Below are 17,234 nucleotides of genomic sequence, written 5' to 3' on the forward strand. Positions count from 1 at the left end.
TATATACTAAAGTTTACAGGTGTGGAGAGATAAAGGGTTACAATGTCTGCCACTCACTCTAGAATAATTCAGCAAAATAATAATAGCAATAATATGAGAGAGAGCATGCATACAAATTTGGACGGATGTCAGCATTCATAGAATCTAGGTGAAGGATATGTAGGTATTTGTAGATTTTTGCAATTTTTCTGTAAGTTTAAAAGTTTTCAAAATATAAAGTTAAAAAAGGCAAGGCACAATGATTCCTTATCAGTCAGACATTTGATTGAGAACAGCCACACAGACAGATGCAAGCAACTGGAAGAAGCTCCCCAGAGGGCCCGGTGCATGCTCCCTGGGCCTGTTTCTCTCAGGATTGTCTTGGAAGGTCCAAAGTACCTGTGGACAGAGGCATGGAGTTAAAGGTTGTGTTCCATTAAAAGACTTAGTTCTCTGCCCTAGCCGGTTTGGCTTGGTGGGTAGAGCGTTGGCCCATGGACTAAAAGGTCCCAGTTTGATTCCGGTCAAGGGCACGTACCTCATTGCAGGCTCGATTCCTGGCCCTAGTCGGGGTTCATACGGGAGGCAACCAATCAATGTGTCTCTCCCTCATCCATCTTTCTCTCTCTTTGTTTCTCCCCGTGCCTTCCACTCTCTAAATATGCATGGGAAAAAATATCCGTGGGTGAGGAGTAACAACAAACAAAAAGACTAAGAGTTCTCAACCAACACACTCAACCCATGAAGTGGGGCCACCTGGGACCACCTGGGGCAAAAGACACCATCCACTCTGGGAGAGGCTCTGCCTTTTCTCCTCTCCACGGAGAAGCTGCTCAAAAGCCTGCTCTTCTGGGCTGGCCTCCAGTTTTGATACTATTTTTTGAAGGTTTTTTAACCCACCAGTCGAGTACAAACTCTGTATCAAAGGGATCGAGGACTGCCAAGTGTCCAGCTCCTTAACTTCTCTTATCTCGTTCTTCAGCATGTTGGCCTTCTCCTTCACCCAGAAAGGCAAGCTGTGAGGAGAAAGCAACACCCTGAGTTTGCATTTGTCTGATGCAAACTTTATAAGCACAGTCAGTAAGAAGGCCTCCCATTCAGAAGATCAGTGTCAAAATAAAACACCGTGCCAGCTGTTCACCACTTGCCCCTGCCCCACACCCAGATCTTTCTCCTTCTGCCCTTCTCGGTCCGGGAAGCTGACCCCTGCAGCTGTCATTAGCCTGACTCCTCTCTGAGTTGGGCTTGGCTAATGAGAGGCACCAACCGAAGATGAGAAGGTGAGGAGACAGGGTGGGATATTTCTGACCTAATTCCTGCCCTGTCTCCTGAGGTACCCCAGTTCTGGCAGCGGCCACATTCTCCACGGCCACAACTCCTTCTGAACAGCCCCTCGACTCCCACTGCTCTGCAAACCATGACTCCTCCTCTTGCTACTCAGCTTAGGAGTAGTAAAACTTCCCACTGCCGGGAGCCCCTGGGTGCTTCACCCTCCCATGTGAGTTCTCAAAACTTGCTCACACATCTGTAAACACTTCCTTCATTAAACTGCCTTCAGAATCCCAGCTGAGTGTGCCTTCTGTTTTCTGCCGGGACTTCAGCTAATGCAAACACCCAGGGTCCTCCCAGATCTGTTGAGATTTGAAATGACATATGCTGGGCTGGGCTGTGTGTGCAGCCCTATCAGGCAGTGAGACTAAGAATGTTTTTATGTTTTGGTAGCTAGAACTTCCATTCTTTTAAGGCAGTGGTTCTCAACCTTCTGGCCCTTTAAATACGGTTCCTCATGTTGTGAGCCAACCATAAAATTATTTTCGTTGCTACTTCATAACGTAATGTTGCTACTGTTATGAATCATAATGTAAATATCTGATATGCAGGAAGGTCTTAGGCGACGCCTGTGAAAGGATCATTTGACCGCCAAAGGGGTCGCAACCCACAGGTTGAGAACTGCTGTATTAAGGAGAAATGCACTATGGGTGGGGGAAAGCCCTGATAAACCTGTTGAGGGTAGGGAAGAGCCTGCAAGGAGAAAGAGAAGTACCATGTAGACCAAAGCATGTCAAACTCGCAGCCCGAAGGCCACATGCGGCCCACAGTGAATATTTTTGCAGCCCAGCCAATATAACTATTTGTAAGATACGTTTTAATAAAAATTTCATAACTTAATTTTTACAATATCCTGTTCTACATAATTATTAATAACAAACTACAATGTTTGCTAATGACTAATTACCATAACTGTGTTGCATTCATTTCCTTTACGTGCCTTACGTGCAGGCGCACCATTTCTCTCCACCAATACTAGCAGCAAATATTTTAGCAGCCGATGGCCACATCATTAGTCTTTACTGACTTGTTTGGTGTGCGCAACAGGAAATATTTCGATTTCAGAGAACAAGAAAAATAGGTTTATTTGCGTTACACTTATTAATTTGTGCAGTTATTCAGTGTCTGGTAAATTAATGTTCAAGAAAAAATATTAATTTTTATTAAAATGTACTATTATTTTATGTTAACGATGACTCATTTATTTCAGCCCTTTGTATTGAGCATGTCTCTATTGAAATAAACCTACGTTTCTTTGAAAACTGAAGCTTTTGGATTTTTTTTTTGCAGCCCACATAAACTTAAACCTTGTTTATTTGGCCCGTGTTAGTCTTTGAGTTTGACATGCTTGATGTAGACAATATTGGGCATGAAGGTTATCATTTAAAGCTATCATTTAAAGACAAACCCAAATAATAGAAGCCCAAGTGAAAATAGCAGAACAAAAAGTAATATACTGACACTCTTTCTAGGTTGGAACCTTACTTCAGTAAATAAAGTTCAGAATGGAACTAAGCAAAAATATGAGATCAGATGAATGATACTTTATTCAAATACAGAATACTCCAATGGCTTCCTCTCTGCCTTTTCACACTCTAACCATCCTCCCTGACTGCACTCATTTAAGCATGTGTCTTTCTTTGCCAACACTCTCTTATGTTTCAGAAATCAGGGACCTTGTCTTTTTGCTCCATTTACGCGCCCCCCCCCCCACACACACACACACAGTGCATACCTAGCACACCACCTGGCATCTGGTAGTTTGTCAATTATATCTTGTGAGCAACTCAGCTGTCAGAATCCACAGAGACTTGTCTCCAAGTGTCTCACCAACAACCCTCTATACAAACTGCCCTGACTACCTGCTGGGATTCAAAAGGTCCCTGTGTGTTGGGTGTCTATGAGTTCCTCCATAGGAGAAAATAATAATTGATATTTTCATAAAGATCCTATATAATAAAAGCCTAATATGCTAAGTGTCCGGTCGTCTGGTCATTCATTCAACCAATCAAAGCGTAATATGCTAATGATATGCTAAGAATGCTAAGGCCGCTCAACTGCTTACTATGATGTGCACTGACCACCAGGGGGCAGGAGCTCAATGCAGGAGCTGCCCCCTGGTGGTCAGTGCGTTCCCACCAGGGGAGCGCCGCTCAGCCAGAAGCCAGGCTCATGGCTGGCGAGCACAGTGGCAGTGGTGGGAGCCTCTCCTGCCTCCGTGGCAGCACTAAGGATGTCCGACAGACAGCTTAGGCCCACTCCCCTAAGCCGTCAGTCAGACACCCCCAAGGGCTCCCGGACTACGAGAGGATGCAGGCCGGGTTGAGGGACCTGCCCCCCCAAGTGCACGAATTTTGTGCACCAGGCCTCTAGTATGATAATAAAAAAAAACATGGTGGGAGAACTCACTTGGGAATTGGTGGAAGAGGCTCAAGTGGAATAAATGTATCAAGTTTCTTTTCATAAGGCACTCTGAAAAATAGAAAGGTGGTCATAAAATTGACTTGCATCTATAGCAAAGCGGTCAATACATCATTGTGTTCAATAAGATGTCTTATTTTCTCATTTTAATTGTCATCTATGGGCTTCAAAACTGTAAGGGCCGTAATTCCTATTTTATAATTTTTAATGAACATCATTAAATCAAACAGTTAATTTTTAATTGGTATTTTTAATGTAATACACCAACTATTTTTCTTTTAATTTATTGACCTTCCCTTTTTCCTTAGTCACTTTGGTCTAATTTTAGTTCCAAGTATAAGTGAACCCAACTAGTAGTCACTAATCAAAAACCTGATTCAGTATGAAATAGAAAAGTCTTAAAAGTTGTGGTAATAATAATAAGAGTAAAATTAACAACCACTTTTTGTAGTAAAGATCCTACGTATAATTTTAATTATATACTCATATGTGTGCATACACTAATGAACTACATATGGATATTTTTTTAGGAATTTTCAGCAACCATGTTTTGTTGAGATCTACCCTTTTTAAAATAGAATTTATATGTAGTAAAGAAAGATACAATTCCTTCAAATTTAACTAAATAACCCTAGTATTAGCATATACTTACAGTGAAAAATTCACTGGTGGGAGAGTTGCTCCTACTTTGTAGAAGTCCTTACTCTGTTCTGGGTACATATATGGATTATCTCCTGGAGTTAATGTTGGGATTCCATTCCTAGGATCAATATCTGTGAACGATGTTTTAAAACAAAATCATTAAAATGCCTAAAAATGATCTACAGATTTGCTTTAAGGATTGATGTGATGATGGAAATAAGATAATGTAGTGCTTTATTGTGAGGTACATAAGGATGTCTTAAAGTTCTGTTTATACGTGGCTTCCCTTGAGAAGATGACAAAAGTGTGAGCCTATGTTGGGGACATTTTCTGAAAGGTGTTATGATTACCTCACCTTGGGAAAGAAGAATAGCTGAGATTTGGATTAAAATGAATGATGGATCTGAGACATCTCTGCACCATGAGCAAAAACTCTGGCTTAGCCCAGCCGGCATAACTCAGTGGTTGAGCATCAACCTAGGAACCAGGAGGTTACAGTTCAATTCCCGGTCAGGGTACATGCCCGGGTTGCAGGCTTGATCCCCCGTGTGGGGTATGTAGGAGGCTGCTGATCAATGATTCTCTCATCGTTGATGTTTCCATCTCTCCCTCTCCTTTCCTCTCTAAAATCAATAAAAATATACATTTTTTAAAAATATATTTTATTGATTTTTTACAGAGAGGAAGGGAGAGGGATAGAGAGTTAGAAACATCGATCAGCTGCCTCCCGCACACCTCCTACTGGGGATGTGCCCACAACCAAGGTACATGCCCATGACCGGAATTGAACCCGGGACCCCTCAGTCCGCAGGCCGATGCTCTATCCACTGAGCCAAACTGGTCAGGGCCATTTTTAAAAAACTCTAACTTAAGTCTTTCATCCCTGAGCATGAGTACCCTTTGAGTCCCTAAATCCTATAAAGCTTGAGAAGCAACTGTCTTTGGGGCCGTGCCTCTCAGGGGGAAAATAGGTAACGAGAGTCCTGCTCCTCCCTCTGCTTCAAGTACTGGGGCTGTGCTGCACCAGGAGGTGGCCTTCCCCGTGAAGAGGAGCCACACTGCTTGTTCAGCTAGAACTATGACACCCAACTCAGCCCCTTCCAACACCCGGGAACAAGTAACAGATGAGTAATTACTTGAGTTCGAAAGGAGACAGCTGGTACAAGATAGTCACTTAAACCCACCTATCTGACACCAGATGCAAGAGAGAACAAGCCTGGACCGCAAGACGAACCGGCCTTGGATCATGTTACGGGCGCCGGACTGAAGTGGTCCGTTTGTGCGCATCAAAGCCCAATAAGACACGAACAGGAGTTTGCAGCCAAGAAAGTAAGGATTCATTAAGGAAATGGCCCCATGCCCAAGAGTCACAAGTGCTAATGCTCAAAGACCTGGCTCCCCGATGGCTTCCAGGAGATGGATTATATAGAGAAAAAATCATCAATCATGGTCTCTACTGATGGGTTGAGGCTAGGGGTAATTGATCGTTGCTTCTGGTCCTGATGTTAGCCATGGAGTTCTTCTTTCTGAATTTGCAAGGATTTGTTCATCGTGATCTGTTCTGCTTTTCTGGGCGCTGAGCTAATAACTGAGGCCAAGACATTATCTTTTTTTTTTTTTTTTTTAAGCATCTCTCTTTTTTTATTAATTAGTTTATTTATTTGTTGTTAATCTTCACCTGAGGATATTTTTCCATTGACTTTTAGAGAGAGTGGAAGGGAGGGGGAGAGAGAGAAACATTGAGGTGAAAGAGGCGCATCGATTGGATTCCTAACGCCAGAGCCTGCAGCCGAGGTACGTGGCCTTGACTGGAATCGATGCTCTTTCCGCTGAGCCAAACCGGCGAGGGCTAAGACGTTATCTTTAGTTTGACTGAAAACTCTGACTCTGTAGTCAGTAGGCCAGGACCTTGTTCCTAAGACTAGTGGATGCTGACCAGGGCCTCACTGTCCGAGGCTTAATGAGTAAGCAAGGGAGAAGGAGGTGAGTGAGCCAAGACCCTGAGTGAAGCCAGTCTGAGTCAAAGGGGAAGGGCAGATTTAAAAAAAATACGGCTTCTGGGCTGTTACAATCAGAAGCAGGGCTAGAGGCACCCAGTGAACAGGACTCATTGTCTTCCTTTTAAATGCTGGCTTGGATATCACTCCATTCAACTGTACTTATGAGGCGAACCAAAGGAAGAGCTAGGGAAGGTTATTGATAAACTGCTTCCAACTTTCCCAAATTCCTCCACCAAACTCAGAAAAGCCACCTCCCAACAGGTGGAATTACTGGAGAATTTAATTATTTTACCATTCTCTTTCAAAAGCCTTTTCAATTGCTATGACTCTTGACCTAAATTTTTTATTAGCTCTTAAGAGTAATGCAATCGCATCAACCACACCCCAGTGTGGAGTGCCTGCTGGGTCTGAGCGCAGAGGGTTCCAAGCAGGGAGAGTGGAGTGACCCTATCTTTTGACTCCCAAACCAGGACACTGAGAAGTAAAGAGGAGGTGACAGCACGGGGAGGGGGGGGGCGGGGTGGTGAGAAGGGCTGGGACTTTGGAGTCAGTCGCGCAGGAGCGCAAATTCAGTTCTGCAGTTGCTAGTTCCCTGCCCTCCAGCTACTTATGTAACTTCCCTATGCCTTGTTTATAAATTGTTTCTTTCAATGCCCACTTTGCAGAGTCATCATGAATACTTAATGAGAATAACCTGGCCCCGTAGTAAGCACTCAGGTAGCATTTGTTATTATCATTGGAAATCAGGACGAGGCTAATAGCACCCCCATTCCAAATCCGTTTTTTAATTTGGAAAATGCGATTACCATCTAGCAAAGGTATAAACCTTTGCCTAGGGAATCTTATCTAGATGGGGAAATAAGACATGTATATAAGGAAGTTAAAGAACATTATATTAGGTGGTAAATGCCATATACTATAGGATAGTAATCCTAACATTTTAGCACACCTCAGCATCCCCTACGGAACTTGTTAAAAATGCCACCTCCTAGATCCTAAGAAATTCTGTTTCAGAAGATCTGGAATTATTCCCAGAACCAGCATTTTAAAAAAATATATTTGTATTGATTTCAGAGAGGAAGGGAGAGGAAGAGAGAGAGAGAAACATCCATGATGAGAGAGAACCGTCATCGGCTGCCTCCTGTACGCCCTCCACTGGGGATCGAACCCGCAACCTGGGCATGTGCCCTGACTGGGAATGAAGCCCTGACCTCCTGGTTCATAGGTCAACGCTCAACCACTGAGCCAAGCTGGCTGGGCCAGAACCAGCATTTTTTTAAAACAAACTCTCAGTTGATTTTGATACAGGTGGTCTGAGGACAACTTCGAATCTACTAAATTTCACAAGATAATGTCAGCAAGCAGAAAAAGAACCAATGGCTTGTATCCAAGTATAAGATGTTATTTTTAGGGAAAATCTCCCAAACAGCACCTCTGAGAGCATACACTTGTTTAAGCTATGTATAATAATAAAGGGTAATATGCTATTTAGACCTGATGGACCAAGCCAGGGCCGGAGGGAAGTCCAGCCAGGGGAAGGAAGGCCTACTCTTGCAGGAATTTCATGCATCGGGACTCTGGTTAGGTATATTATGGGATCCTGATATAATTTCTGAGTATTCCACAAAAACGGGTATCAGCCCAAGGTGCTGGCCACTGTCTATCAACAGCTGATGGATCCATAACACATGGTGCCTGTTTATGCTTTCAGGTAAACCAGCCAATCTCCTAGCGAGAAAGATGTGCAGGAGGTAGAAAATGGACATACACATTAAATTAAAGATCCATATCAAGGAGCAAACTGAAATCAATACAAAATATATATTTTTTAAAAGGCCTTGGTAAGTTTGGCTTAGTGGATAGAGCATCAGCCCTCAGACTGAAGGGCCTGGGGTTTGATTCTGGTCAAAGTTGCAGGCTCGATTCCTGGCCGGGGTGGGGGTGCATGCAGGAGGCAACTAATCGATGTGTCTCTCTCACATCGATGTTCCTCTCTCTGTGTGTCTCTCATCCTTTCCACTCCCTCTAAAAATCAATGGAAAAATATCCTGGAGTGAGGATTAGCAACCAAAAAAGAAGTCATTGCACAATCACCTAAGAAGAAGTAATCCAACTAAGACAAATCAGATATCTGTTTATAAGAGGTGTTGTATTTAGGGAGGGGCCTATTGGAGGCTTCAAATATAAAGATAATATGCCAGTTCTTAAATGGAGTGAGAAGCATATACGTGTTTTGGAATTTTATTCTATATAGTCAATAAATATAACTCAGTATTTATTTATTTTTAAACATAAAAGGAAGAAAGGAAAAGGAGCAATCACAAAATTTAGGATAATGTTGAGTTAGGAGGAAAGTGATGGGTTGGGGTTAGGACTTGGATCATACTGATAATCTCCTTCACTTTTTTAAAAAAATATGTTTTTATTGATTTTAGAGAGGAAGAGGATTTTTTCCCATTGATTTTTAGGGGAAGAGAAAGAGAGACTGATGTGAGAAAGACACATCAATTGGTTGCCTCCCTGCCCCCCTCACCTCACCGCCCCGCACCTGGGGCAAATGAACCTGCAACCCAGGTACATGCCTTTGACTGATAATCGAACTCTTGACCCTTCTGTGCGCGGTCAGACGCTCTACCACTGAGCCATGCCGGCCAGGGCATCCCATTCACTTTGGCTACATACTGTCACTGGCCCAGTCTGGTTAGCGAGACATGAGTGGAAGAAGGTCTCCTAAGGACCACATGGTAAAACGTTTCCTTCCTCCTGAAAGGGGCCGGCAACAAGAGAGTTTCCTCTTTTTCTGGTCGTAAATATAGACACGGTGCTTGGAACGGCAATGGTTATCTTGTGACCATAAATGATAAGCATTTTTGATAAGGCCAACTCCAGCACTATTAAGAATGACGGTGCCTAAAGACAGAATGAGCCCATATCTTTGATGACATTACTGGGCAACTACACCATACAGGCCACCTAGATGTCAAAGCTTCTTGTTAGACACATAATAAATATCTTACGATTTAAGCCTCTGATAATTTGGCTTTTCTCTTACTTGCAGCCAAGAGCGTTCCTAAGTAATACACACCTAAACTTGGCCCCTTCTTGGTTTTTCTCAGTTGTTTCAGATTTAAACCAGTTGCCCTGGCCAGTTTGGCTCAGTGGATGGAGCATCAGCCTGCAGACTGAAGGGTCCCAGGTTCGATTCCAGCCAGGGTCACATGCCTGGGTTGTGGGCTCAATCCCCAGTGGGGGGTGTGCAGGAGGCAGCCAATCAGTGATTCTCTCCCATTATTGGTGTTTCCTTCTCCTTCTCCCTTCCTCTCTGAGATCAATAAAGAAATATATTTTTTAGAAAAACAGTTAAATCTGTCCTTCTTGTTCTACCCTATGGCTACGCCTCAGTTGGGAGTGGGAAGTAGGGGTGTGCACAGCAGGCTTACGTGACGTCCAGGCTTTGGGTTCTGGGCTACTGTCTGTACACCACATTGCTATCTGCTGCTCCTCTGAGAGTTGGCATTTATTTCTGTGTCTGCTGAAATGTGACATCCAGTCTGAGCTTCAGGCAGCCATCCCCTCCACAGTGCATCAGGTGAAGCATAAGTTTATTCTCGTAAGATCCCTGGCCTGGCGATTCATGGTGCATTACACCGTGGCCTCCCGCATCCCAGGGTGAGCTCTCCTGCCTTGTTCTCTCTCTTTCTCTCATTCCCTCATTCCTTCACTCTGTCCCAACCTCCACAGCCTTCACAGGACACCGAAAGGCAGCTATTCTTCCCCACCTCCTGGGCGGACGAGCCCTGAGGCTGGCTTTCTGTCCTTCCATTGCCCACAGCTTCCACTGCCTCCAGCTCAGAGTCAGGGCAGAGACCACCTCCCTCTGACGCTCGAGGTCCTCCCCCAGCCACACTCGGAGGCAGAAGCCCCCGCTATTTTCATGTCCCATCACCCACTAGATTTTGATCTCTGGAGTTGGGCTCCTCAATGTCCCCCTATCAGTGACTACCCTCCTACCTCCTCTAGTCTGGCTTTTGATGTATTTTATACCTAAACAAAATCCTTGGCTTTCAAAGCTATTTGTTGCTGATATGAGTTTAAAAGCCTATTTTAAAACAAAACAAAAAATGAGAACTTCCTATTTCTTTCTCTTTGTATTCCTGCTACAGCGATTCTATTCATCCCTGAAACTGTGGCTACCTCCCACACTGGTATTTTTGTAGAAGAATGTGCCATAAAAGGTCTGCTGGTACTCAGCAACACTTTAGAGTCTTTAATAAATTATGAGACACAGAACCCACCAAGTTAGATAGATAGGTAGGTAGATAGATAGATATGCTCATGACAGTGACCTTTAATTAATAGGCTATGTAATAATACACACTTCAGGCTAAGGTGTATGGGATGTTTTCCTTGTGAAAAATATCAAGTACAGTGTACATGCATGTGGCAGACAGCATCTAACTGAAACATACATGATCTCCTTCAAACTCCCATGAAGGTTTCTATTAATAAGTATCTGAGAGAACTTATCTGCTGGCTGAAATGTCACATTAGCATTTCATGAGATTCAGAGAAAAACAAAAACGTGGATCAGCGTCTGCTGTGAGTTCTTTGCTGAAAAGTGCAGCCTGCCAACCATCCCCTTCACTTGCCTATCATCCTGGCTGCACTGGGCTGGCACGGTAGCCTCCCAGGGCTGCCCCGGCCACGAAATGCTGGGCCTGCCGAACCACCACTCAAGGGTGTTTTCATATATATATATATATATATATATATATATTTGATTTTTTTACAGAGAGGAAGAGAGAGTTAGAAACATCAATGAGAGAGAAACATCGATCAGCTGCCTCCTGCACACCCCCTACTGGGGGATGTGCCCGCAACCAAGTACATGCCCTTGACGGGAATCGAACTGACAGGAATCGAACCTGGGACCCTTCAGTCCGTAGGCTGACGCTCTATCCACTGAGCCAAACCGGTTAGGGCTCAGGGTGTTTTCAGGCGTTGCACAGTTAAGGCCCAGGGGGACCACATTACCACATTTCTTCCTCCCGAGGCACTTGTCCACCGTCCTCTCTGCCAGAGACCTTCTGTTGCCGAGGAAGACGCCCTGGAAGAAGCACTGCTTCCCGACGTGGTAGGTGTGGATGTTGCCGCTAAGCCGCGGGTAAAATGTCCACTCTGGACGCTGCCCGTCTCCTGCAGGACATCAGAAAGCCTTCCATTAGCACCGCTGCCAGCCCCAGAATGCAACGGGACGACAAGGGGTCGAGAAAACTCCCCGGGCACCCTCGGCTGTACACCCGTTATCCACATGCAGAATTCCTTGGTCCTACATCAGGGCAGGTTGGCCGCTGTGGGGACTAGACACGAAAGGAAGGGAAGTGGGGAGAAAGCTAAGAGGCCTCTTTTTTTTTTTTCCTTTTTACCCTCTCCTCCAAAAATGAAGCCAATTTTTATGGCTGGAAGTGATGTATGGGTTGGGAAGCTCAGAGACAGTTTTACAAGCACCTGTGGTCCAACCTTCACGCTGATGAGCGGGTAGGAAGAAGGAAATGCCCATCAACCAGGGAAGGCCTGGGCCAGCGGAGACAACTTAACTGGGTGGAATATGGTGTTGGCAGCAGCCGTGGCCTATGCATGCACGACAGTGACACTGGAATGTGTGTACATGTGATTGTGCAAATGAGAAAGGCTGCTGTGATACCTCAGGCAACTTACTGAACCTCTCAGTGCCTTTGTCTCCTCATCCTATACTTTCCCTATAAAATTGCTGAAAGGATTTTACACAATAAAAGATCCCCTGAAAGCTCTATGGTTGCTTGAGCACTTGGGCTCTGTGGTCGCCAAGAAAGAACAAAGGCTTTGGAAGCAGGCAAGTTTGGGTTCTGATCCCATCACTCTACTCGCTCGCTATGTGTACTTGTGGGTCACTGCATCTCTCCCAGCCTCATTGATGTGAGAAAGAAACATTGATTGCCTGCCTCCCATATGTGCCCTGACTATAAATCGAGGCCACAACCTAGGTATATGCCCTGACGGGGAATCAACTCACAACCTTTGGTGTATGGGACAATGCTCCAACCAACTGAGCCACCCAGCCAGGGCTATCTACTTTATTATTTTAGCATTTTGATACCGTTCTTTTATGGTTTTTTATATAAAGGCATTTTATTTTTGAAGAACGTGTAACGATGTTTTCCTCAGCATAGTTGTTGTGAGAGTTAGAGATGAAGCGTGTCAAATGCCTGGCGCCTAGTGGGTCTTCGGTGCATGGTGCCCAACAGTATGGCGGACTTCTGGACGGACCCTGGGCTTGGAGGCACGTGGAGGAGGATCTAGGACTCACTCACTTGTCTGCGGCTTTAGCAGGCTACACTCCTTGAGGTATTTATCCTTTTGGATTTCAGGCAATGAGGTTTCAGAGGAGTGATCAGAATGCGAGCCGGAGGATTTCAGGTCCAAATCTGCAGCAGGGCTGGCAAGGAAGCGGAAGGGTTAGAGTCTTCCAGGTGCTCAGAACCCGATCTTACACATCTTACACCAGAATTACCCTCTCTTATGATGATTAGGACTACCCTTCCATAGACACCCATGAGCATGTAATTCATTTATTCACAACTTGAGAGACTAAAACATATTCAAAAGACACATGCTTAAAAACCGTTTGGTGGGTTCTCAAAAAATGTAATATAGAATTACCATAAAACCCAGCAATTCCACTCCTAGGCATTTAGGGTTTACCCAAAGAATTGAAAACAGAAGCTCAGTGGGTTCGAGCGTCGTCCCATACACCAAACGGTTGCAGGTTAGATTCCCCATCAGGGCACATACCTAGGTTACAGGTTCAGTCTCCGACTGGGGTGCATAGGGGAGGCAACCGATCAATGTTTCTCTCTCACATTGATAGATCTCTCTCTCTCTCTCTCTCTCTCTCTCTCTCAACATATCCTCAGGTGAGGATTTAAAAAAAAAAGAACTGAAACAGACACTCAAACAGATATATGTACATAAATATTAATTGCAGCATTATTCATAACAACCCAAAAGTAGAAAACACTCAAATGTCCATCAACAGATGAATGGATAAGCAAAATGTCGCGTAGACATACAATGGAATATTATTCAGACATAACATGGAATGAAGTTCTGACATATACTACACATAGATGAACATTAAAAACATTATGTTAAGTGAAATAAGCCAAAACACAAAAGGACAAATACTGTATGATCCCACTTACATGAAATATCTAGAATAGGTAAATTCAGAGAGACAGAAGGTAGATTGAGCACCAGGGGCTGAGGAGAGGGGAGAATTGGTAACTGTTGCTTATTAGATACAGAGTTTCTGTTTGGGGTAGTGAAAGTATTTTAAAAATAGTAGTGATAATTGCACAACACTGTAAGTGTAATTAATGACACTGAACTGTACACTTAAAACAGATAGCCCAGCCGGTGTGGCTCAGTGGTTGAGCGTCAACCTATGAACCAGGAGGTCACAGTTCAATTCCTGGTTGGGACATATGCCTGGGGTTGCAGGCTTGATCCCAGTAGGGGGCGTGCAGGAGGCAGCCAATCCATGATTCTCATTGATGTTTCTCTCTCTCTCTCCCTCTCCCTTCCTCTCTCTGAAATCAATAAAAGCATATTTTAAAATAAATTAAAAATGGATAAAATGTATATGTTCAGCTATGAATATTTTACCACATTTTTTTTTAAAAAAAGAAATGATGTACCGATACATGTTACTACATTGATGAACCTTGAAAACATTGTGTTAGATTTAAAAAGTTAGACACCAAAACCCACATATAGGTGATTCCATTTATATGAAATGTCCAGAATAGGCAAATCTGTAGAGATAAAAAGTAGATTAGTGGTTGCCTAAGGCTGGGGGGTAGCAGACAAAAAAGATGCATGTTCAATAAGACCATTAAGTGGAAATTAAAAAGCAATAACTATGAAAAGAAGAGGAAATAATCAAAATCAAACCTAGATTGAAATGGTTCTGTAATAACAGAGCAGTATGCTTGGTACTGAACTTCTTGGCAGTCGAAAGGACCTACAACAAGGTTCTGTGGGTGTCAGCAGAAAAGGCAGCTGGTGTAAGCAGCTTTGCATGGGATGGATGGCCCTGGCCAATGTTTTCAGTATCTGCTATCAAGTCGTGGGCCCTTTTTTCATAAGATTACATCACCCTTATATTTGAATAGCTTCAAAGCAACTTCATATGCTTGTGTTTGCTCCCTACCAACAATCTTGTGATGCAGGTTGGGCCAATAGAGTCATTTCCACCTAAAAGGAAAATGGACCTTCAGAGAAGTTAAGGATAAAACACACCTAGGAAGGGTCAGAGCTTGATCTGCAGTCACACTCTAGACTGTGTTGCTTCAAAAATCATAACAAATCCTAGTGCAATAACTCACAAGTTTTAAATAAACATATCTGTGAACTTTGGTGGTGTGCAGTAGAGCAAAAAATAAAAAATACAATAACTCAGAACCCCCAGTTCAGAACATATGGTCATTTTGACATTGGGATAAAATAAATCTCCCCTAAATATTTTTGAAAAGGCTTTGCTAAACCAACTGCATTAAAAGATTGCAAGGATAGAGGAAACTTTCTAGAAGAACTTTAGAAATATTCACCTACTTTTTTTGCTGCACAAACATTTACCTGAATACATTTTGTGGTGGGCAGTGTTCTAGACACTGGGGATCCAAACACAGTCCCTGGTCTCCAGGAGCTTAGAGTCAAGGCGCAGAGGACATGGACAGATAAACAGGTGATGGTGGAAGAGTGAGTAAGTACAGCATGGAAAAAACAGGTTTTAAAAAGAATAGTATAATATGATCTTAATTGTGTCAAATAAATGCATATTTATATGAATAAGAAAGAAATCAAAGTCTTATTCTTATGCATATTAAAAACATCACTATCTATATATATAAAAGCCTAAGTGACCATCCGATTGTTCGACCCATAGTTATGATGCGCACTGACCAGGGGGCTGACGATCAATGCACAGGCATGGAAACATGGAACAGACTGATGAATCTAAGAGGGGTGAGGGGAGGAAGAGATTAACCAAAGATCTTATATGCATAGTAGAGGCCTGGTGCTCAGATTCGTGCACCAGTGGGGTCCCTTGGCCTGGCCTGCAGGGATCGGTCAGGGAGGGACGCAGGAGGTTGGCCAGCTGGGGAGGGATACGGGAGGGCTCCAGGGCGTGTCCGGCCCATCTCACTCAGTTCTAATCAGCCAGACCCCAGCAGCAAGCTAACCTACCAGTCGGAGTGACTGAACCCTGGTGGTTAGTGCACATCATAGTGAGCGGTTGAGCAGCCTTAGCATATCATTAGCATATTATGCTTTGATTGGTTGAATGGAATGGACAACTGGACACTTAACATATTAGGCTTTTATTATATAGGATTATTGATACCAGAGAGGGAGGAAGGGAGGGAGAGAAAGAGAGAGAGAAACATCAATGATGAGAATCATTGATCAGTTGTCTCCTGCATGACCCTGCTGGGGATCAAGCGTGCAACCCTGGCATGTGCTCTGACCAGGAATCAAACCGTGACCTCCTGGTTCCTAGGTCAATGCTCAACCACTGAGCCATGCTGGCCGAGCTATTGTGATTTTTTTTTAATGCTGGTTTTATAGTTTCAAAATTTTCACAATGAATTGAAATTACTTTCATTATAACAAAATTTGTTAAAATAAGGTTTTCAAAAAAATTTTTTTTATATTTTATTGATTTTTTACAGAGAGGAAGGGAGAGAGATAGAGAGTTAGAAATATCGATGAGAAAGAAATATCGATCAGCTGCCTCCTGCACATCTCCTACTGGGGATGTGCCCGCAACCCAGGTACATGCCCTTGACTGGAATCGAACCCGGGACCTTTCAGTCCGCAGGCCGACGCTCTATCCACTGAGCCAAACCGGTTCCGGCAGGTTTTCAAAATTTTTACTGTAAAAGATATATACACAGAGAAAAATACACAAAACATAAAATATAAATACACTATTATAAATAATTATAGAGCCAACATCCAGGACAAGAAACAAAGCAAGGCCAGCCCTCCCCGCCTGCTCCCCAGAAGCCATCAGTGTGTTCCTTTCCCAGAGAGGTAACCACTATCCTGACTCGGACCCTCATAATAATAATTTCTCTGCTTTTCTCTAAGATTTGCCACCTATGTGTGTATCTATGTATTCCTAAAAAACAGAGTTTCGTTTCACCTGCTTTTGAACTTCATAATAGCAAGCACTGGCACAGCACTTATTATATGCCAGGGAGCCAGCTAATCACTTGCCCACATTCACACAGATGCTAAGTGGGAGAGCTGGGATTTTAACCTGGTCTGGCTCCAGAATCCATGTTCTTCCCAAAGATGTCGAGCTACCCATCAGACTGTTGGCTCCCTGGTCAGAGTTTGCCCCACTGTCAGTGGCTCCTCACCGGATCCTTACTTACGCTGGGTGAGCAGACACTCCGCAGGGGCCCGGAGGCTCACTGACACTTGGACCTGTGACAACAGGAGACGAGGGGCTGACCCTTTGGCCAGAGGACATTGTGTTGTGTTGGCAAAGCATCCCTTAGATTCCAGAGAATCCTTGTGTCTAGTACCTGCAACACATAGATATCGCCATTTGATTACATTAATGGCAATACTTTCCACTCTATCTTGTTCCCTAGATTATAATTTTTAATTAAAAATGTTTAATGTTGACATAATTGCAGGTGTCCCCCTTTTCCATGCCTCTTGCCCACCTCACCCCCCCCCCCCCACCTTTCATTCCCTTGGCCTTCACCAAACTACTGTCCGTGTCCATGGGGTATGCATATATGTTCT

General features: G+C 43.8%; 1 protein-coding gene across 1 annotated transcript; it reads right to left on the reverse strand.

Moving 5' to 3' along the window:
• Positions 1-349: 349 nt before the first annotated feature.
• SPATS1 (spermatogenesis associated serine rich 1) lies at positions 350-16,974 on the reverse strand. The gene is made up of 7 exons (XM_036316248.1): positions 16,856-16,974; positions 12,722-12,846; positions 11,406-11,567; positions 4,382-4,502; positions 3,718-3,780; positions 880-995; positions 350-378 (listed from the first exon to the last, which is right to left on the reverse strand). Exons 1-7 carry the CDS (start codon positions 16,972-16,974, stop codon positions 350-352), a joined length of 735 nt encoding a protein of 244 aa, XP_036172141.1.
• Between the last annotated feature and the right edge of the window lie 260 nt (positions 16,975-17,234).

The sequence above is a fragment of the Myotis myotis genome, unplaced genomic scaffold (assembly GCF_014108235.1).
Source record: "Myotis myotis isolate mMyoMyo1 unplaced genomic scaffold, mMyoMyo1.p scaffold_m19_p_7, whole genome shotgun sequence".
NCBI classification, from domain to species: Eukaryota; Metazoa; Chordata; class Mammalia; order Chiroptera; family Vespertilionidae; genus Myotis; species Myotis myotis.

What these genes read in the sequence shown, in the direction of transcription:
- SPATS1 (XM_036316248.1), bottom strand. Translation starts at nt 16,974, where the DNA reads ATGCTTTGCCAACACAACACAATGTCCTCTGGCCAAAGGGTCAGCCCC. An exon ending in CCTGCTAAAGCCGCAGACAA is followed by an intron (nt 11,568 to 12,721) that starts GTGAGTGAGTCC and finishes GATGTCCTGCAG; the next exon opens with GAGACGGGCAGCGTCCAGAG. An exon ending in CCACCAGTGAATTTTTCACT is followed by an intron (nt 3,781 to 4,381) that starts GTAAGTATATGC and finishes TCTATTTTTCAG; the next exon opens with AGTGCCTTATGAAAAGAAAC.